This window comes from Mastigoproctus giganteus, chromosome 5 (genome assembly GCF_048544385.1).
Source record: "Mastigoproctus giganteus isolate SK-2022 chromosome 5, ASM4854438v1, whole genome shotgun sequence".
NCBI classification, from domain to species: domain Eukaryota; kingdom Metazoa; phylum Arthropoda; class Arachnida; order Uropygi; family Thelyphonidae; genus Mastigoproctus; species Mastigoproctus giganteus.
Genome location: NC_143579.1, coordinates 96,897,115 through 96,917,140, shown reverse-complemented (window position 1 = coordinate 96,917,140; position 20,026 = coordinate 96,897,115). Strand labels below are relative to the sequence as shown.

The 20,026-nt window shown below is 37.0% G+C and overlaps 1 protein-coding gene across 1 annotated transcript in view; it reads left to right on the top strand.

Annotated features, from left to right (window-relative positions):
* LanA (laminin subunit alpha) overlaps positions 1 to 20,026 on the top strand; it is a 1,178,005-nt gene that overhangs the window by 656,735 nt on the left and 501,244 nt on the right. The window contains exon 33 of the mRNA XM_090374120.1: positions 8,187 to 8,398. Coding sequence (XP_090230246.1) covers positions 8,187 to 8,398 — 212 coding nt within the window. The remainder of the gene's footprint in view (positions 1 to 8,186; positions 8,399 to 20,026) is intronic.

Below are 20,026 nucleotides of genomic sequence, written 5' to 3'. Positions count from 1 at the left end.
CAGTTGAATCAGATTGGTCCAATTGATATCGATGGTTCGACTGTTGATGATCATGTTCAGATAGCTGATAATCTGAATGCGTATTTTGCAACTATATTCGCACATGAGGAGTTATTAAGGGATGAAAATGCCAGAAGTTTATCAAACTGTAACAGGGTGCTTAATGATTTTGTAATAACTGAGAGGAAAGTTTAGGCGAAATTGTTGAAGTGAAACTTAAGAAAGGCACCTTGTGCGAATGGGATCTATCCAGTTATATTAAAAGAGGCAATAAAGGAAGTAAGCAAACCCTTAGCTATAACTATGAGAGCATTCTTGGACTCAGGGGAAGTACTCACAGAGTGGATATGTATCCCCAATTCACAAAAAAAAAAAAGGGTGACATGAGTAATTACAGACCAGTTAGTTTAACTTCTGGTCTGGGGAAAATAATGGAGTCGCTGGTTAAAGATGCAATGCAGGATCATCTAGACAAGACTGCAGTAATAATTCACACCCAGCATGGGTTCATGAAGGGAAAGTCTTGTCTGGCAAATTTGATTGGATACTATGATGTGGTTACAAAGGAACTGGATGCAAAAAATAATTTTGATATCATATACGTGGATTTCAGGGAAGATTTTGGCACTCTTCTGCATGGAAGACTACTGCACAAATTGGAGCAGTGTGGTATTAAGGGCAAGTTGCTGCAATGGATAAAAGGATGGTTGAGTGGGAGAAGACAGAGAGTGGTTATCAGTGGACACTGCTTTTCATGGATTAATGTTATTAGATGAGTCCAGCAGGGTTCATCATTGGGCCCACTGTTGTTTTGTATATTTTTCAATGAAATTGATGAAGGTATATCAGGTTTAATGTCAAAGTTTTCAGATGATACAAATGTTGGTACGGTTGTTAATAACAGTAATGACAGCTTGCTACTCCAACAGGATCTAGAAAATTTGAGCAGATTTGCTGAGAAGAAGTTCAACTGAAGTTTAACCTTGACAAATGGAAAGTGCTGCATATGGGTAGAAGTAATCCCAGGGAAACGTACCAACTATGGTACTACACTTAGGGTTGTAGAAAATGAAAAAGATCTGGGAATAATTGTGCAGATATGAAGTTTTCTGAGCAATGCAGGCAAGCTGCCAGAGCAGGTCATGGATTATTGTCAATGATATACAGGAATTTTACTAGTAGGGAAAAGGAGGTGATTATCCCTTTGTATAAGGTAATGGTCGGGCCGCACCTTGAGTACTGCATACAGGTCTGTAGGTCTCATTTTGGGAAGGATGTTGAGTGTGTACAGGAAGGGCAACAAGATTGGTGATGGGAACAAAGGGGTCTTCTTACGAAGAAAAACTTCTGCAACTTCTGCAAATTGCAGTGTCTGGAGACTAGGCACCCGCCAGGTGATCTGATTGAAGGGTATAAGGCTTTGAATGGGTTGAGCATGCTGAATTCTGATGGGATTCTTCAGCTTGCTCAGATTACGAACCTGACGGGACATAAATTTAAATTGAGGAAAGACAGTTGTAGAATAGATGTGCAGAAATTTGCCTTTAGCAAGCTTCCATCTGTCATTGTGGAAGTTGATAGCTTAAATTCATGGAGGAACTGGACAAACTTTTAGAGGGAATGGATATGTGAAATTTTTTTTTTTTGGCTGATGCTACTTATGAGCTTGTGTAATTGCTTTCTTCATCGCATGCCTCCCTACTACTACTACTACTACTACTTTGTTACTATGCCAGTGGTCGATACAATGTTTGGGATGGTCATTGCTTGTACATATGCCACATCTCTTTGATGTCCTGTCTTAGGTTTATGTATTTTTTAATTTTGTCCTCTTGAGTTTTCTGGAGGTTGCCAGTGTTGGGCACTGCTATGTCACTCAGGTAGCCTTTAATTATTAATATTGTTGTTGGTGTTGATAATTAATTTTTAATTAATTGTATTAATTTGTATTGAATTAAGAAGACATGTATTTATTCCATTAAATGAAATATGTTATAAACATAATATTGTTCATAGTTTGTTTCATACATTTACACGTTGTATGTTTTCTTTACGGCAAATAACACTAACCTAGAAAGGATGTGAAAGAGGAGAGATGGATCATTTTCTGTATTACTTACCTTCATAAAAAATAACTTAGTGCTAACTGCGATATGGCAATGGCTTCATTGAACACCCAAAGTAGAAAAATGAGAACTAAAATGATTGTAAATTAGTTTTTTCTTATTTCAGTAATAAAGTTTTTTTTTCCTATTTTAATTCTTTCATACATGAATTTCCCAAACATGTATGGGCTTCCTTGTACTCAATTTTCTATATGGATTGGTTTCTTCATGAAATTTTGAAGCTTTGTAAAATTGAAAACTTAATTTTAAATATTAATATCTTATTTTGATTTGATTTTGTTTATACTCTGGCACAATGACCAGGTAAGAGATATTTACAATAAATTATGAATACAAATAGCTAATTGTATTTAGTAGTCATGTGGGCTTGAACCATGGTCCACTCAAAGAATGTGTGCACCTGCATTCCACTCCTGATCATTCAGCTATGCCAGCCCTGAAAAATATTCTTATTTGCATTCTGTCATAACCACTAGGTAAATTGAGCTTACATTAATTATTTTGACACAGTACACTCAAAGTGTGTGTGTGTGTGTGTGTGTGTGTGTGTGTGTGTGTGTGTGTGTGTGTGTGTGTGTGTGTGTGTGTGTGTGCGTGCGTGCGTGCTAATACACCCTCATATTTGATCACGCTACTTGGCCATTTCGGGACCTAATAACATTTACAGCAAGCCAGTGGCTTATTGATTTCTGTCTCACAACAATAGTCCGCCACTCTGCCAACTGACTGACGGCGCCTCCGTAGCCAGGTGGGAAGGAGCAGCAGTGCGTAGCACACGCTTCTTGATTAGACCGGGGTTCGAGCCCGTCACCACCAAATACGGAGGATGCGGAAAGGTCAGGGAATGACCACCGCATATTCCCGGAGCAATATGGCCTTAGTTGCTAATGCTCCTAAAAAAAAAACCAAAACAACAAAAAAAAAAAAAAAAATCTGCCAACTGATCTACCAGTGCCTAGAATGAAATTATTGCCAAAAATCATAGTATAATGTTTAAAAATGTTTTAAAATGTTTAAAATTTTTTAAAAATGTCAGAAAAAAAAAGTTTGGAAAAAAAAAAAAAAAAAACCTCACTCTTACATTTATTCCTTTTGAAGTTATAAAATCCTCTATATATGTTTCTGTGTCTATTTTTGTTTCAACTTAATTTCATTTCATAAAGTGCATATGTGCTACTGTATGCTCACTCCTAACCACTCAACTGTGTCAGGCATAAACAATGTTCTTGTTTATACTCCAGTACAATCACTGTGTCCAAGGAGGTTACATTAATTATTTTGTCACAGCCTGCTCAAAATGTGTGACTACTCAAATACATTGTGCCCTAACAACATATCTGCCAAGCCAGATTCAGACCAGCAACCTATGGATTTATGTCTCAGAGCTACAGTCCACCATTTGTCAACTGATTTATAAACAGCTAGAGTCAATTATTGTTAAAAATCAAATTAGAAAACTAGAATGTTTGAAATAATTGCAAAAAAAAATTATTTAAATATGATTAAAAAATAAACTGGCTATTCCTTTTTCTTTTGTTGAAAATTCTCTTCATTTATTTATGTGTCAAATCTCTAATATTGTGGATTTATACTTCGCAACTAGGTTGTCATCATTGGAACACCAGGGTACCTGCCCACCCACTGATTAGGAGCCAGTAAGATCTGAAACGGTGCCGTATGGGTGAAGGTATTTGCTGAGAATAAGTTACAGTAGTCTTATCCTATGGTGAAGCGTTACTTATTCGAGGTATTGCAATATCATGGCAACTCGGTGTGAAGGTATTAACAATATGAGATATGCTTAATGATGCCAATTTATAACTACTTATGTAGTTGGCTAGGTACAGAAATGATGCAAATGCACTAACTTGTACATTGTATCAACTGAATTTGATTTCATAAATTTGCAGTTCTGAATTCCAAAGAATTTCTTCAATTTCAGCTTCTGTGAGCAAAAATCAACCAACAGTGGTTTGCAGTTGTGACGCACTCCTCCAATATTCAAACTATTTATGAGTTGCCATATATTAAAATCATGTGTTGTGTTAGAAAAACAGGAAAAGATGACAGGACATTTTATTTGGAAACAGGAGAGACAGGCTAGCAGGACTTGCTAACAGGAGAGACTGCTTCTACAGGGGTGGGATACACTTAAATAGAAAGGGTGCAAGAATATTTTCTGATGTTATTGAGGCAGTGTTAGGTGGGTCAGAAACCTGCTAGCTTGGGGAGAGGATTCATAGACTAAAAGATTAACAGTGGCCGTAGGCAGAGCCGGCCCGAGGGGGGTGCGAATGGTGCGAGCGCACAAGGCCCCGCGCCGCTGAGTGATTTTGCAAAATAAAAATGGTTTCATTTTTTTTTTTGTTTTAATACTGTCGCAAAATCTAGTGACATCGCCATAAAATAATATACATAAGAAATAAAATGTCAAAAATCATGTTAACATTATCTGAAAGCCCGCCGAGAATTCTCCAAAGAACACGGAAAAATATATTTTCTTTCAAATATATTTAAAATATCTCTCCTTAAAAATAAAAATAATAATTATATAATAATTTATTGAAGTTTCATTTGAAATTATTGAATAAATATTCCCCCCAAATACGAATATATGACAGCTGATCTTACATTGTACGTTTTTATCGCTATTCGCGAGGTGTGAAAATAAATAACATATTCGTATCTATTTCGCAACATTTCGCAGTAGAGACAGAGATGCACGAAGAAAGTGTATATATAATCAATGATCCTGGTACTTGGCCTGAAATTATAACTGATAAATTCAGAATGGCTATCATACAAAATGGCGTGACACAAGTAAAAAACTACGATTTTTCGAAAGATAAAAATCACAGAAGTTTTTCTGAAAATTATTATTTAAGAAAATTAACGAATGGGGAATATCAAGAACGAAGGTGGTTACTCTACTCAAAGTACAAAGATGCCACATTGAATTATGCGTGTAAGTTATTCTCTTCAAATACCACTTCTCTGCGTTTAACTGGACTTAACGATTGGGTACATTTAAGTTCGCGATTACAAAGTCACGAAAGATCAGAATATCATTTACAAGCTATGTACAAATTGTTACAACTTGAAAAGAATTTGAAACTTGGAAACATTATTGACAAAGAACATGAAAAAATAATTAAAAACGAAACACAGCGTTTAAAATGTGTTTGTGAACGAATAGTGGCTGCAATTTTATATTTATCAGAGCATAATTTAGCGTTCAGGGCCAGTAGCGATGCTTTATATAAACCGCACAACGGTAATTTCTTAGGTCTCAGAATTACTTGCAAGATTTGACCCAATCATGAAACAACATTTGGATCGGTGCTTAGAATCAGCATCGCGTTCCTATTTATCTCATAGAATAAAAGATGAACTGATTTCTGCTTTGGCTAAAAAAGTTAGAAAGGAAATAATAAATACAGGTAAGAAAGCTAAGTATTTCACAATTTTATTAGATTGCACTCCAGACGTAAGCCATCAAGAACAATTATCTGTTATTTTAAGATATGTTAATGTAGATAACTCTGAAAGTGATGTGAGTATACAAGAACGATTTATTTGTTTTGAAACAGTAAAAGGGTTATCAGCCAAAATTGAAAGCATATTAGAAAAGGAGGAATTAGATTTAGGGAACTGTCGAGGACAGGGGTACGATAAGGGAGCTCATATGAGAGGTTTATATAAAGGCGTGCAAGCACTTATCCTGCAAAAAATTCCAAAGCACAGCATATGCCCTGCAGAGGTCATAATTTGAATTTAGTTCTTGGAGACATTTCAAAATCATCTTCTCTTGCAAATTCATTTTTTGGGACTTTAGAAAGCATATATAATATTTTTGCAAGTTCTATGATACGCTGGGATATATTAAAAGAGCGTGTCAAACATCTTACTCCAAAACCACTGTCAGAAACGAGGTGGGAATGTCGCCTTGAAAGTGTGAAATCTGAGATACCAAGTACCACAATTTTCTCTAGCTTTGAAATACCTTTATGAACATACCAGTGACATGAAAACGAAATCCAATCAATCGAAAATAAACTTACTTCATTTGAATTTTTATTAAGTTTGGTCATTTGGTATGACATACTGAATGAAGTAAATATTGTGAGCAAGATATTTCAAAATTCAAATATAGATATCGGTACTGCAAATTCACATTTAAAAGACCTTTTAAATTTTTTTGAACAGTATCATGAATCGGGATTCAAATCTTCTTTAATAACTGCAAAGGAAATAGCTGAAGAATTACAAGTGACATCTGAATTTAAGAATCAAAGAACTGGACGAAAAACAAAGCAATTTTGTTATGAAGGAACCGATCAGCCTATTTCATCAGGCGAAGAATATTTCAGAATTCAATATTTTCTAGTCATTTCGAATCTTTTCTTTTAAGAAAAGATTTGAAATTCATCACGAACATGAGACATCATATGGTTTTTTATATAATTCGGATAATATTCAAAAACTGACTGAAAACGATCTTCTTAAATGCGACCTTGCAAGACGATATTGATTGCATTGATTATTTAATGAAATCAAAATTTGTCGTGGAGTTTTGCCTTCCAGGATCACAATATTTACCCGAATTGTATCCAAATTTTGTTACTGTTCTGAAAATTATATTAACCTAACCAATTACTGTCGCATCTGCAGAAAGATCTTTCTCAAGATTGAAAATAATAAAAAAATACTTGAGATCTAGCATTAGTCAAGAACAATTTACTTCCTTAGCCAAAAAACTAAATTATGATGGTATTATCAACGAAATAATAAAATGAAACAAAAATCACATATTGTGACCTCATTCGATTAAGTCGCATACCAAATTGTAATTTATAAATATATGAAGCAATTATTTTTCTTATTTGATTTATTAAAGATTTTTTTGCGATTGAAATGTTAATTTTATTAAAATAATTTAATTATTTATCATTTTCGTGTAATCCTTAACTAAACCAATTTGTGCAATGTAATAAATATCAAAATGCAATAAATTATTTTGTTGTACGAAATTTGTATCAAGGCCCCGCAAGTCAATTTTCACCGGGCCCCGCTTTTGTTCGGGCCGGCCCTGGCCGCAGGCAGAGGCAAAAGTGATTCTTGCACTGCTATTAGAATGAGCAGCAGCCTGGAAAGCAAGGTGCTGGTGATTTCCAGAACTGCTGGGAGTCATCGTGGAACAAGTAAATACATGGACTGTATTAGGGTAACTAAGAGTAGAAACAGGTGCATGTATACTTGCATGTACACCAATGTTAGAAGTATAGTTAAAAAATTTAATGAGTTTGAAGTGCTGGTCAAGACATTAAAGGTGAATATTGTTGGGATATCACAGATATGAGCAGTGCAGAATTGGAATTTGGGGAGAACAATGTGTACAGAAAAGATAGACGGGACAAGAAGGGAGGAGGAGTTATGCTGTTAGTTAAGAAACACATAAAATATAAGGAAGTGCATCCAGTTGACATTGGTGGACAATGCAATGTTGAGTCAGTGTGTTGTAACATAAGCACTGGGAAAGGGAAAATGAGAATAGGTGTGTGTTATAGGCATAATGACTCTGATGAGTATAATGAACAATTGTGCAGAGAATAGAGTGAGCCAGTAGCAGTGTAAGCCTGTGGCTTCCTTGCACTATATGGCAAATACTATTACTATTAGTGGATAAGCTGGAAGATAATTTGTATAAAAGTGGATCCATTATTTAAAATGTACTTAAAGTGACCTTGTAAAAATGTAGATCTGCATGAAAAGATACTTGTAGGTGTCACACACACCAAGTATAGATCTATGCATGTACTTGTAAAAAAAATTAAAAACCTCAAAATCATAAAATTAAATTATTTTTACATATGAATTTTAAAAAAATGTTTAAACACTTTTGCAGTAATGTTTTTATAATAGTCAAATATTTTATAATAGTCAGATATATATATAGAGATTTTATAGTAGTCATCAGATGCAGAGATTTTGTAATAGTCAGCTATATAATGAATATATTAGTGATCATTATTAAAATACACCTTGATTATTTTATCAAAGATGTGCTGCAGGTTATTTTGGTCGTCCTGAAGTCCCAGGTAGTAGCTGTCAACCCTGTGGTTGTAGTGGAAATATTGATCCAGTTAATCCTTCTAGCTGTGACTCAATTACAGGAGAATGTGTTCTTTGTCTTAACAATACTTATGGTAGTGCATGCGAACTCTGTGCACCAGGCTTTTATGGTGATGCTGTTGCTAGGAAAGATTGTAAAAGTAAGTTTATTCTAAGACCATTAGAATATAAAAATAATTACAGTATATTTATGTGTAAGAATACTTATATTTTAACTTTCATCTTACTCCGTAGGTATTTGAAAGCGACTACTTATAATGATCTGGAATGGAGTGTAAACAGACTTTACATTGTGCATGCGAGTGTGTGCGTGCGTGTGTGTAAATGCCCATGGTTATTTACACATGGTGTCATGATCACTTTGCACCAACATTTTTATATCACTTACTTTCCCAGTATTTCAGTTTTTATTAGAGTAACTGAATGATGCTAGGAAACAGACATTTTGTGCATCTGCTAACAAAAAAAATGAGGGTAGACAACCACTGATTCTTTCTCTTTGATCAGAAATTGATTATCCAATTCCATTTGAATTTAATCACTCTCTGGCTCAGCCACCTCGGCAAGCAGGTCACTTCCCATAATCTACAACAAAAGTAAATGCTTGTTTTCTTCCCTGTGAAAATATATCTCCCTCATTTTTTTTTTTCTGATCCCCCTTCAGGATTTTATAATCTGAATCAGGTACAACTCACCTTGCCCATCTTTGCAGACTACACTTTCTAAGTTCTTTAGGAGGAAACTGGTGAAACACCGTGCGGGATAGAAAAAGTTGGAAGGTTTTGGGAGAGGTGTTTGCCCAGCAGTGGGTCAGCAAGGACTAAAAAGAAGTAAAACCTATACACTACTGTACTGAGAAGTCGTACTGGTTAACTGTTATCTATATGTCCACTTTCTAAGTTCTTTAGGAGGAAACTGGCGAAACACAGTGCGGGATAGAAAAAGTTGGAAGGTTTTGGGAGAGGTGTTTGCCCAGCAGTGGGTCAGCAGGGACTAAAAAGAAGTAAAACCTATACACTACTGTACTGAGAAGTCGTACTGGTTAACTGTTATCTATATGTCCACTTTCTAAGTTCTTTAGGAGGAAACTGGCGAAACACAGTGCGGGATAGAAAAAGTTGGAAGGTTTTGGGAGAGGTGTTTGCCCAGCAGTGGGTCAGCAGGGACTAAAAAGAAGTAAAACCTATACACTACTGTACTGAGAAGTCGTGCTGGTTAACTGTTGTCTATATGTCCACAGTCATTATCTATATGTCCACAGATAAGAAACATTAAGGCATATTCCTGACACGGACATTGGGTCTGATCAACCTGTTTTCTACTGTAAGCACCCTATTAGAGAATTAGGAGAGAGTGATTTTCTTTCATCCCGGAAATTCATCTCTTTTGAAGAAATGAGTCTTCCACACTTTCACCTGTTTCTGTTTACATGAGTGCAAGGTACAAGTAGTAGTAGTAGTAGTAGTGGCGGCATGTGATGCAAGAAAGCAAGTGATGAGCTTATGCAGCATCAGCCAAAAAAAAAAAAACACACACCATTCCCTCCAAATGCCTGTCCAGTTCATCCTTAAATTTATTCAACCTACCAACTTCCACAACGACAGATGGAAGTTTGTTCCAGCAATTAACCACCCGCTGGCTAAAGGCAAATTTTCGCACATCTATTCTACATCTGTCATTTCTTAATTTGAATTTATGCCCCCTAAGGTACATAATCTGAACAAGTGGAAGGATCCCATCAGAATTCAGCATGCTCAACCCATTCAAGGCCTTATACACCTCAATCAGATCACCGCGCAGTTGCCTAGTCTCCAGCCACTGCACATTTGCAGAACTTAAGCCTCTCTTGGTAAGAGGATCCCTTCATTCCCCTCACCAAACTTGTTGCCCTTCTCTGTACACGCTCAAGAAAATCGACATCCTTTATAAAATGAGCCTCCAGAGCTGTACGCAGTACTCAAGGCGTGGCCTGACCATTGCCTTATACAGAGGGACAATCACCTCCTTTTCCCTGCTAGCAAAATTCCTATATATCATTGACAAATCCCCATGACCTGCCCTGGCAGCCTGTCTGCATTGCTCAGAAAACTTCACATCTGACTGCACAATTACTCCTAGGTCTTTTTCATTTTCTACCACCTTAAGTGTAGTACCATACAGTTGGTATGTTTCTCTGGGGTTACTTCTACCCATACAGTACTTTGCATTTGTCAAGGTTAAACTTCAGTTGCCACTTCTTAGCCCATCTGCCCAAATTATCTAGATCCTGTTGCAGTAGCACACTGCCATTACTGTCATTAACAACCCTGCCAACCTTTGTATCATCTGCAAACTTCTACATTAAGCCTGATATACCTTCATCAATATCATTGATAAATATACAAAACAACAGTGGACCCAACACCGAACCCTGTGGTACTCCACTAATAACATTAGTCCACCCATTGATTACCACCCTCTGTCTTCTCCCACTTAACCATCCTTTTATCCATTGTAGCAACTTACCCTTAATACCATTCTGCTCCAATTTGTACAGTAGTCTTCCATGCACAACAGTGTCAAAAGCTTTCCTGAAATCCAAATATATGATATCAAAATTATTTTTTGCATCCAGTTCCTTTGTAACCACATCATAATATCCTATCAAATTTGTCAGACAAGACTTTCCCTTAACAAACCCATGGTGTGTCTGAATTATTGCTGCAGTCTTGTCTAGATGATCCTGCAATGCATCTTTAACCAGTGACTCCATTATTTTACCCGGAACAGAAGTTAAACTAATTGGTCTGTAATTACTCGTGTCACCCTTCGATCTCCCTTTGTGAATTGGGGATATATTTGCACATCTCCAGTCTGTGGGAACCTCCCTTGAGTCCAAGGATGCTCTCATAATTATGGCTAAGGGTTTGCTTAGTTGCTTTGCAGCCTCCTTTAATATAACTGGATAGATCCCATCCACCCCAGGTGCTTTTCTTATGTTTAACTTCAACAATTTCTCCTCCACTTTGCTCTCAATTATTACAAAATCATTAAGTATCCTCCTACAATTTGATAACCTTCTGCCATTTTCAAACCTTAATAATTCCTCATGTGTGAATGTAGATGCAAAATACTCATTCAGTTTGTTTGCTATCTGAGTAGGATCATTAAACAGTCGAACCATCGATGTCAAGTGGACCAATCAGATTCGCCCCCTTCCTTTTAGAGTTTATATAAGTAAAGAAATCCTTGCTGTTTTTCTTAGCATCTTTTGCCAAAGATTTCTCGTAATCTGCTTTCGCCTGCCTAACCTCCTTTGTGACCTGATTACAGACTAGCTTATATCTGCCATAGGCTTCTGATTCACTTGATAATTTATATGCATCCCATGCATTTTTCTTCTCTGTTACGAGTCTCATTAGATAACCATTAGATTAGAAACTTTTTGTAGCAACCACGATTAATTCCTTGAATGCTTCCCACTTAGAATTTACTGTTGGTAACATCGTCAGTTGATCCCACTGTACAGAATTTAAAAACTTTCTGAAACCACTGTACTCACCTTTACGGAAGCAAAAACCCTTTCCTTTAACCTTGATGGTAATTAAATCTTTAAGTAAATCCCACATCAGTACACTGTGATCACTGCCACCTAGTGGTTCCTTTATCTGCAAATTCTTAATACACAAATGATCACTGCTGATAACGAGATCAAGAGTAGTACTCTCTCTGGTTGCCTCTCGAACATGCTGCTGCAGAAAACAGTCATCCAATAAATCCACAAAAGTCTGACTAGTGTGTGAGTGACCAACCCACAAGTTCCAGTCAGTATCTGGGAAGTTAAAATCCCCCATTATAAGACATTCTGATTTACTAGCCCACTCTCTTTCTCTGTAAAATTGTTCATTGTACTCATTCGAGTCATTAGGTCTATAACACACTCCTACTCTTATTTTTGCTTTCGCAGTGCTTATGTCACACCAAACTGACTCAACAGTGCACTGTTCATCTATATCAACTGGGTGCACTTCTTTTGATTTTATGTTTTTCTTAATTAACAGCATAACACCTCCTCCCTTTCTATCCTGTCAACCCTTTCTGTACACATTGTACTCCCCAAATTCCAGTTCTGCATTCCTTATATCTGTGTGACACCACGTCTCTGCTATTCCAACAATATCCACCTTTGATGCCTTGACCAACACTTCAAATTCATCAAATTTATTTACTATACATCTAGCATTGGTATACATGCAAGCATACATGCTCCTTTTCCTAGTTACCCTAACACATCCCATATACCCACCTATTTCACGATGACTGCCATCCATCCCTCAAACCCCCAACACCCCTCGTTCCTGGTCGCTACTTATTCTATTAGAAGTTGTGCAAGAATCACTGTCACCTCTGCCTGCGGCTACTGTTAAACTATTAGTCCTTATATCCCCCAAGCCGACCCACCTAACCCTGTTTTCCGACCCACCTAACCCTGCCTCAATAGCACAGCAAATATTCTTGCATCCTTTCTATTTAAGTGTATCCCATCCCTGTAGAAGCAGCCTCTCCTGTTAACAAGTACAGACAAGGCTGAAAAAAATTCTATCCCTTGAGCCTTGCACAATCTTTCCGGGGCCAAATTGATCGACAAGGCTCTCATCATATACTCCCTTCTATCGTTTCTGGGCAGAATTGCAGACACTTTCAAATTTAACTGTAAATCAGTTTTATTTTAGCTGCTGTGAAAGTGACATTAAAATGTCCAAGAGGAAATCCTTGAGTGTAGTTTTAAAAAGTGGAAGTGCTTAATAGTGTAGATCAGGGCGTAAAAAATAAAAAAAAATCCGCTTTAAAATTTGGTATTTTTGCCAGTAGTGTGTTAACCATTCTGAAAAACTGTGTTTCGATTTTCAAACTGTTCAAGGAAACGGGGCTCAATTGGAAGTATGCAAAATTATGTCTCTATGAAGATCTAGATGAAGCAGTTTTCAAGTGGATGAATTTGATTTGAGACCAAAGTGTGCCAATATCAGAGCCATTAAGAAAAGAAAAGGCCAGGGAGTACGCTTCTTTTCTTTTTCATAAAACATTCCAAACCAGTTCTGGTTGGCCGGACAAATTTAAAGAGTGCTATGGCTTACTTGAAAAAGTTATTTCTGGTGATGGTGGAGTTGTAACCGAAGAAGATCATACACATTGGATAGAAACAGTTTTGAAAAAAATTTTGAATAGTGGATTTTAAATTTCAATATAAAGATGACAAAAGAACAGAAAAATCGTGTTGATTGTCGACAACCGCCCTGCCCATCTTCACTTGGTAATTTCGAAACTTACAAGTGTGAAGCATACTGAACAAAATTATACTGAGAATATAAAACAACCAACCTATAGATTCTGTTATAGATTTGCAGATGTGCATAACAGAGTTGGCAAAAGTGTGGAGTCAAGATATGATGGAAACGACGATTAAGAATTGTTTTACAAAAGCAGGTTTTGCTTAAACGCCAATTAACAATTTTCATTCATCCCTCTCATTAATTAACAATTAATGAGAGGGATGAAGTACTATGAGACATTGAGCAATCTTGGGAATAACTCCAAGCGAGAGGTTTGATCAGTGGAGAAATTGTTCTTGACGAATTTTTAGGAGTTGATTATGATGTCATAGTAGCTAAATATCCGAGTGACTCCAACATTTTGGAGCGCATTTAAAAACTAGTGACGAAGAGTTGGATGAAAATGAGGGCAACAAATGGAATTAGGGCAATAGCAATATTAAACCTTCCAAACAAGAAATGTTGGCACCATTTGAAACTTTGCGCTGAGGCCTTCAGTTGGAAGAAAATGGTACAGAAAATATATTTGAGTGTTTAAACAAATGGGAACATTTTATGAATGGTGTACAGTAGAACGCAGTGTAAAACAAAAAATAACCAAATGTTTTACGACATAATTCTTAAAAGTGTACTAATATATTGTGCATATCATGTACACAGATATTTCTTAATATGTATGTATTAATAAATTAATTGTTTAAAATGTTAGGAAATTTATTCATTTCTGATTTATTTCCTATATATATATATTTTTTTTTTAATGAAAAACCCCAAGCACTAGAGGTATTTCAACCTACAGTACTTAGTAATGTGCATGGGTTGGAGGTGAAGAAGACGAAAGAAGATATTTGTTGACATTAGACTTGAACTTCTGTAGACTGTAATTTTCAGGAAATATGTACGAAGGAAGGTTGTTCCAGAAAATGGCAGTTGAATGAATAAATTTTGAAAATTTGAAGTTGGACAGTAAATGGATGGTGGCGGCATGTGTTCGGACTGTTTTGAGAGAGAGAGAGAGAGAGAGAGAGAGAGAGAGAGTGGGAATTATATAAGCCAATTCAGAACAACACTGCCCATGGAAGTATCTGTAGATAAGGCATACAGCAGAAACAGTTCATCTATGAGACAGAGAGTGGAGAGACTCTGTTAGCATTGAGTCATTAATTAACCTAACTGCCCTCTTCTCAATGGAATCCAGAAGCCTGAGAGAGGTTTTGGAGGCACTCCCCAGATGTGGGAACAATATTTCATGGTAGTGCAGATTTGCAATTCGTACAGAGTGAACAGCTGTTTGAAAGAAAAGTAACACCGAGAGCGAAAGAAAAGCAAAACCAAGTTTTTTAGATGCAGAGGAAGAAATATTTGTAATGTGCTTGTGCCAAGAGAGATTAGAAGTCAGGATAATCCCCAAAAGAGATATATCATCTTGCCTAGAAATCAGAGTGTCACTAAAGATAAGCATAGGAGAAGAAGAATCTTTTTTGCGAGATATAAGACAAGACTGAAATTTAGAAGGATTGAAATCAACTAAGTTGTCTTTGCCCCTCTGGAAAATTACCTGGAGATCAGCATTTAAGGAATTGGTAGCGGATATTCGAGATGTTGAAGCCGATTGAGCAGGATGAGGTTTCTCAAACTGGAAAGTGGAATGCAACGTGCTATCCTCATCAAAATTATGGCTAGGATTTCTGGTCAATGTACAAGAAGAAAAAGGAAAAGATTGGGGAAAATAACTGAACCATGGGGGACACCAGCATTAGTGGAGAAGTTAGAAGACAGAGAGCATCTACCATCACCCTCAGTGAGCAGTCAGAGAGAAAACTACATAACAAATTATAAAAAGCAGTTGGCAAACCATAAGATGGAAGCTAGTTTAGAAGACCTTTATGCCAAACACCATCAACCAAAAGCCTTTGAGATGTCAAGAGCAACTGCTTGTGTTTCTCCGAACTTTTCCATTGACTTTGTCCATAAATGAGAACTTGAACGAGAGTAGCCTTGTGCAGGCGAAGATTTTACGGCTCCGGCTAATAGAGATGTTTTTTTATATTTATTCTGTCTTATTTTCTATAGTAACTTTATATTTCTAATAATGATACTTAGTGTAATTTTTTACTTTGATAGAGATTTTGTAGGTTATTATTATTTAGTATCGGTAAGGGTATCCAATCCATGTTTTGCAAGTTTTGCAGCTCTGGAAGTTTTTAGCTATATCTAGCTGCTTTCTTGACTTGATTGTTGTGTTAAATTGTTTTCTATAACTAGCTTATAGACCTAGTCGAATTATCCTTGGTTTATTCTGAATTTAGATAGCGTGATTTTGGAAGTTAATTAATATTTAGTGTCTGTAGATTTACCGTTCGTAACTTGCCGCCATTGTTATACGATACAACGTTATATACCATACCAGATAGCATTAGCTTAATTAATATTATCAATTAATAAGTAAAATGTTATATAATATTATCAATTAATAAGTAAAATGTTATATAATATTATCAATTAATCAGTAAAATTTATTAAACTTGTTAAACTTCATTGTCAATTAAATTGTACTTTTTTAACTAAATACATATAACAACTGATATTTTACAGATGTAACATTTTTAATTAATACATAACTTGATACAGAAGTTATATAACGAAACTCTGAGATAATACTCGGTACTGAAAAAAAATATATGGATATATAGTGTTATAATTGTATTGGGATATAAGTTTAGGGTTATAAATTTGTAGTGAAATTGAAATTTTATTGAAGCGAAATCATGACACAGACTAGAGCAACAAAGCAAAAGTCTCAAGCTAATGGGAGTGTTGTGGCTCAGGGCAGAACTGAGGTGGGGGCTGTTGCCCTCTGAATCACAGACTTTTAAAATGCGCTGCTTGTTTGATGTTTGTGGAGAAATCAGGTACAGGACATGATTTTGCCAAGGGAAGTGTCTTTGTGTGTGTGCAATGTAAGGAGTTGAGGAAATCAGGTGGTAACTCTGGATTGTTATGAGAATATATGAGAGCTTGATGAACAGGGTGGATGCCCTCGAAGGATCTAAACTGAGGGCCCATCAAGCTCTCAGCTTCTCACAACAAAGCCAGAACTTGCACTTGATCATCGCGCAACACAGCGGCAACCCCCAAGGCACAATGCGCTGGTTGCACAGGAACTAGTAGTTGTCGGTGACTCTATCGTAAGGGAAACGGGGAACCTAGTTTGTAAAAAGGATAGGTGGAATTGGAACAGGGTATATCTGCCAGGGGCAAAGGTTGATGACGTTGTAGAGCAGATATCATCTTTTAAGTGCACAAAAGGTGATATTATCGTACACATTGGCACTAATGATATTAAGAGTAGGAGACCGGCAAAATTACTTAACAAGTACAAGATATGTACTTAGTTGTTGAAAAAAGATATGTGAATTTATTTGAAAGTGTCTGCCATTCTGCCCAGACACAATAGGAGGGAGTATATAATTAGAGCCTTGTTGATCAATTTGGACCTGGAAGATAGTGCAAGGCTCAAGGGGTAGAATTTTTTTCAGCGTGGTCTGTGCTTGGTAACAGGAGAGACTGCTTCTACAGGGATAGGATACACTAAAATAGAAAGGGTGCAAGAATATATGTTGATGCTATTGAGGCAGTGTTAGGTGGGTCGGAAAACTGCCAGCTTGGCGGGCTGTTTGTTTGTTATTTGGTTTTTAGGAGCATTAGCAACTAAGGCCATATTGCTCCGGGATATGCGGTGGTCATTCCCTGACCTTTCTGCATCCTCCGTATTTGGTGGTGATGGGCTCGAACCCCGGTTTAATCAAGATGCGTGTGCCACGCACTGCTGCTCCTTCCCACCTGGTTACGGAGGTGCCTCTTGGGGAGGCTACAAGGACTAATAGATTAACAGTAGCCACTGGTAGAGTTGAAAGTGATTCTTGCACTGCTTCTATTGGAATGAGCAGCAGCCTGGAAAACAAGATGCAGGGTATTTCAGAGACTGCAGGGAATCATTGCGGAACAAGTAAACACATGGGTCGTGTTAGGGTAGCTAAGAATAGGAACAGGTGCATATATACTTGCGTATACACCAATGCTAGAAGCTTGGTAAATAAATTTGATGAATTTGAGGCATTTGTCAAACCATCAAAGGCAGATACTGTTGGGATATCAGAGACATGGTGTCACACAGATATAAAGAATGCAGAACTGTAATTTGGGGAGTACAATGTGTACAGGAAGTATACACAGGAGGAAGGGAAGAGGGGTTATGTTTTTTGTTAAGAAACACATAAAATCCAAGGAAGTGCAGCCAGTCGACATTGCTGAACAGTGCAGTGTTGAGTCAGTTTGGAGTGACATAAGCACTGTGAAAGCAAGATTGAGAATCTTGCTTTCACAAAATTGAGTGTGTTATAGGCCTAATGACTCTGATGAGTATAATAAAAAACTGTACAGAGAAAAAGAGTGGCCAGTAGATCATAGAGTCTTATAATGGGGGATTTTAATTTCCTGGATATTGACTGGATTTGTGGGTTGGTAACTCAAACACTAACAAGGCTTTTGTGGATTTGTTGGATGATTGTTTTCTACATCAACATGTTCGGGAAGCAACTAGAGGGAATAATACTCTTAATCTCATTATCAGTAGTCATGCATTAAGAACCTTCAAATAAAGGAATCACTAGGTGGCAGTGATCACAGTGCTGAAGTGGGATCTATTCAGAGGTAACGACCATCAGGGGTAAAGGGAAGGGTTTTTGCTTTCATAAAGGTGACTACGGCGGTGTGAGATAGTACTTAAATTCTATATAGTGAGACCAACTGATGATGTTACCAACAGCAAATTCAAAATGGGAGGCATTCAAAGAAAATGCCTTGGAAGCTACTAGGCTTTACATACCAACTAAGAAATATTGTTCAAGGTTTAGGTTTAAATGGATGTTAGATGAACTAATGAGACATGTGGCAGAGAAGAAAAATATGGGATACATATAAATTAATGAGTGACATGGCAGCTTATGATAGATATCAGCTAGTCTGTAACCAAGTCACAAAGGAGATGAGACAGGCAAAGGCAGATTATGAGACATCTTTGGTAAAGAAAGCAAAGAAAAACAGCAAAACGTTCTTTACCTATGTAAACTCAAGAAGGAAAGGGTTGAATCAGATTGGTCCAGTGAATATTGATGGTTTAACTGTTGATGATCCTGCTCAGGTGACTAACAAACTAAATGAGTATTTTGCATCTACATTCACACATGAAGAGTTATTCAGGGAGGTGGATGCCAGAGGTGTATTAAACTTTAGCAGTGAGCTAGATGATTTTGTAATAACTGAGAGAAAAGTGCTGGAGAAATTGTTGAAGATAAACATAAATGTGACCCCAATTCACAAATGAGGATCAAAATGCAACACAAGTAATTATAGACCTGTTAGTTTAACTTCTGTTCCAGGGAAATTAATGGAGGTACTGGTTGGTGAAAGAAGCAGTCTTGTCTAGATGCTGGATCATCTAGACAAGGCTTCAGTTATAGCTCGAACACACCATGGTTTTGTTAAGGGGAAGTCTTGTCTGACCGATTTGATTGGATTCTATGATGTCGTCACAAAGGAACTGGATGCAGGGAATAACTTTGATATCATATATTTGGATCTTAGAAAAGCTTTTAGAAAAGCTTTTGATACTGTTGTACATGAAAGACTGATGTACAAATTGGAGCAGTATGGCATTGGAGGCAAATTGCTGCTATGGATAAATGGATGGTTCAGTGGGAGAAGACGAGAAGATAGAGTGTGGTAATCAATGGACACTGCTCTTCGTGGACTAATGTTATTAGTGGAGTCTCTCAGTGTTCAGTTTCGGGTCCATTGTTGTTTTCTGTATTTATGAATGATATTCATGATGGTATGTCAGGCTTAATGTCCAAGTTTTCAAACACTACAAAGGTTGGCAGGGTTCTTAAAGACACTGATGGCAGTACGCTGCTGCAACAGGATCTAGAAAAGTTGAGCAGATGGGCTGAGAGGTGGTAAATGAAGTTTAACAGTGACAAATGTAAAGTACTACATATTGGAAGCAATAACCCCAGAGTAATGTATCAACTCTGTGGTACTACACTGACAGTAGTAGAGAATGAAAAGGACCTGGGAGTAATTGTGCAGGCAGATATGAAGTTTTCTGAGCAGTTCAGATGGTCTGCAAGAGTAGGTCATGATGTCTTATCCATGATATACGATAATTTTTCTAGCAGGGATAAGGATGTGATTATCCCCTTGTATAAGGCAATGATTAGGCTACACCTTTAGTACTGTATACAGGTCTGGAGGCTTCATTTTAAGGATGTAGAGCTGTTGGAACGAGTACAGAGAAGGGCAACAAGATTAGTGAATGGAATGAAGTGTTGCTCTTATGAAGAAAGGCCTAAATTTTGCTGATTACAATGTCTGGAGACTAGGCACCTGTGAGGT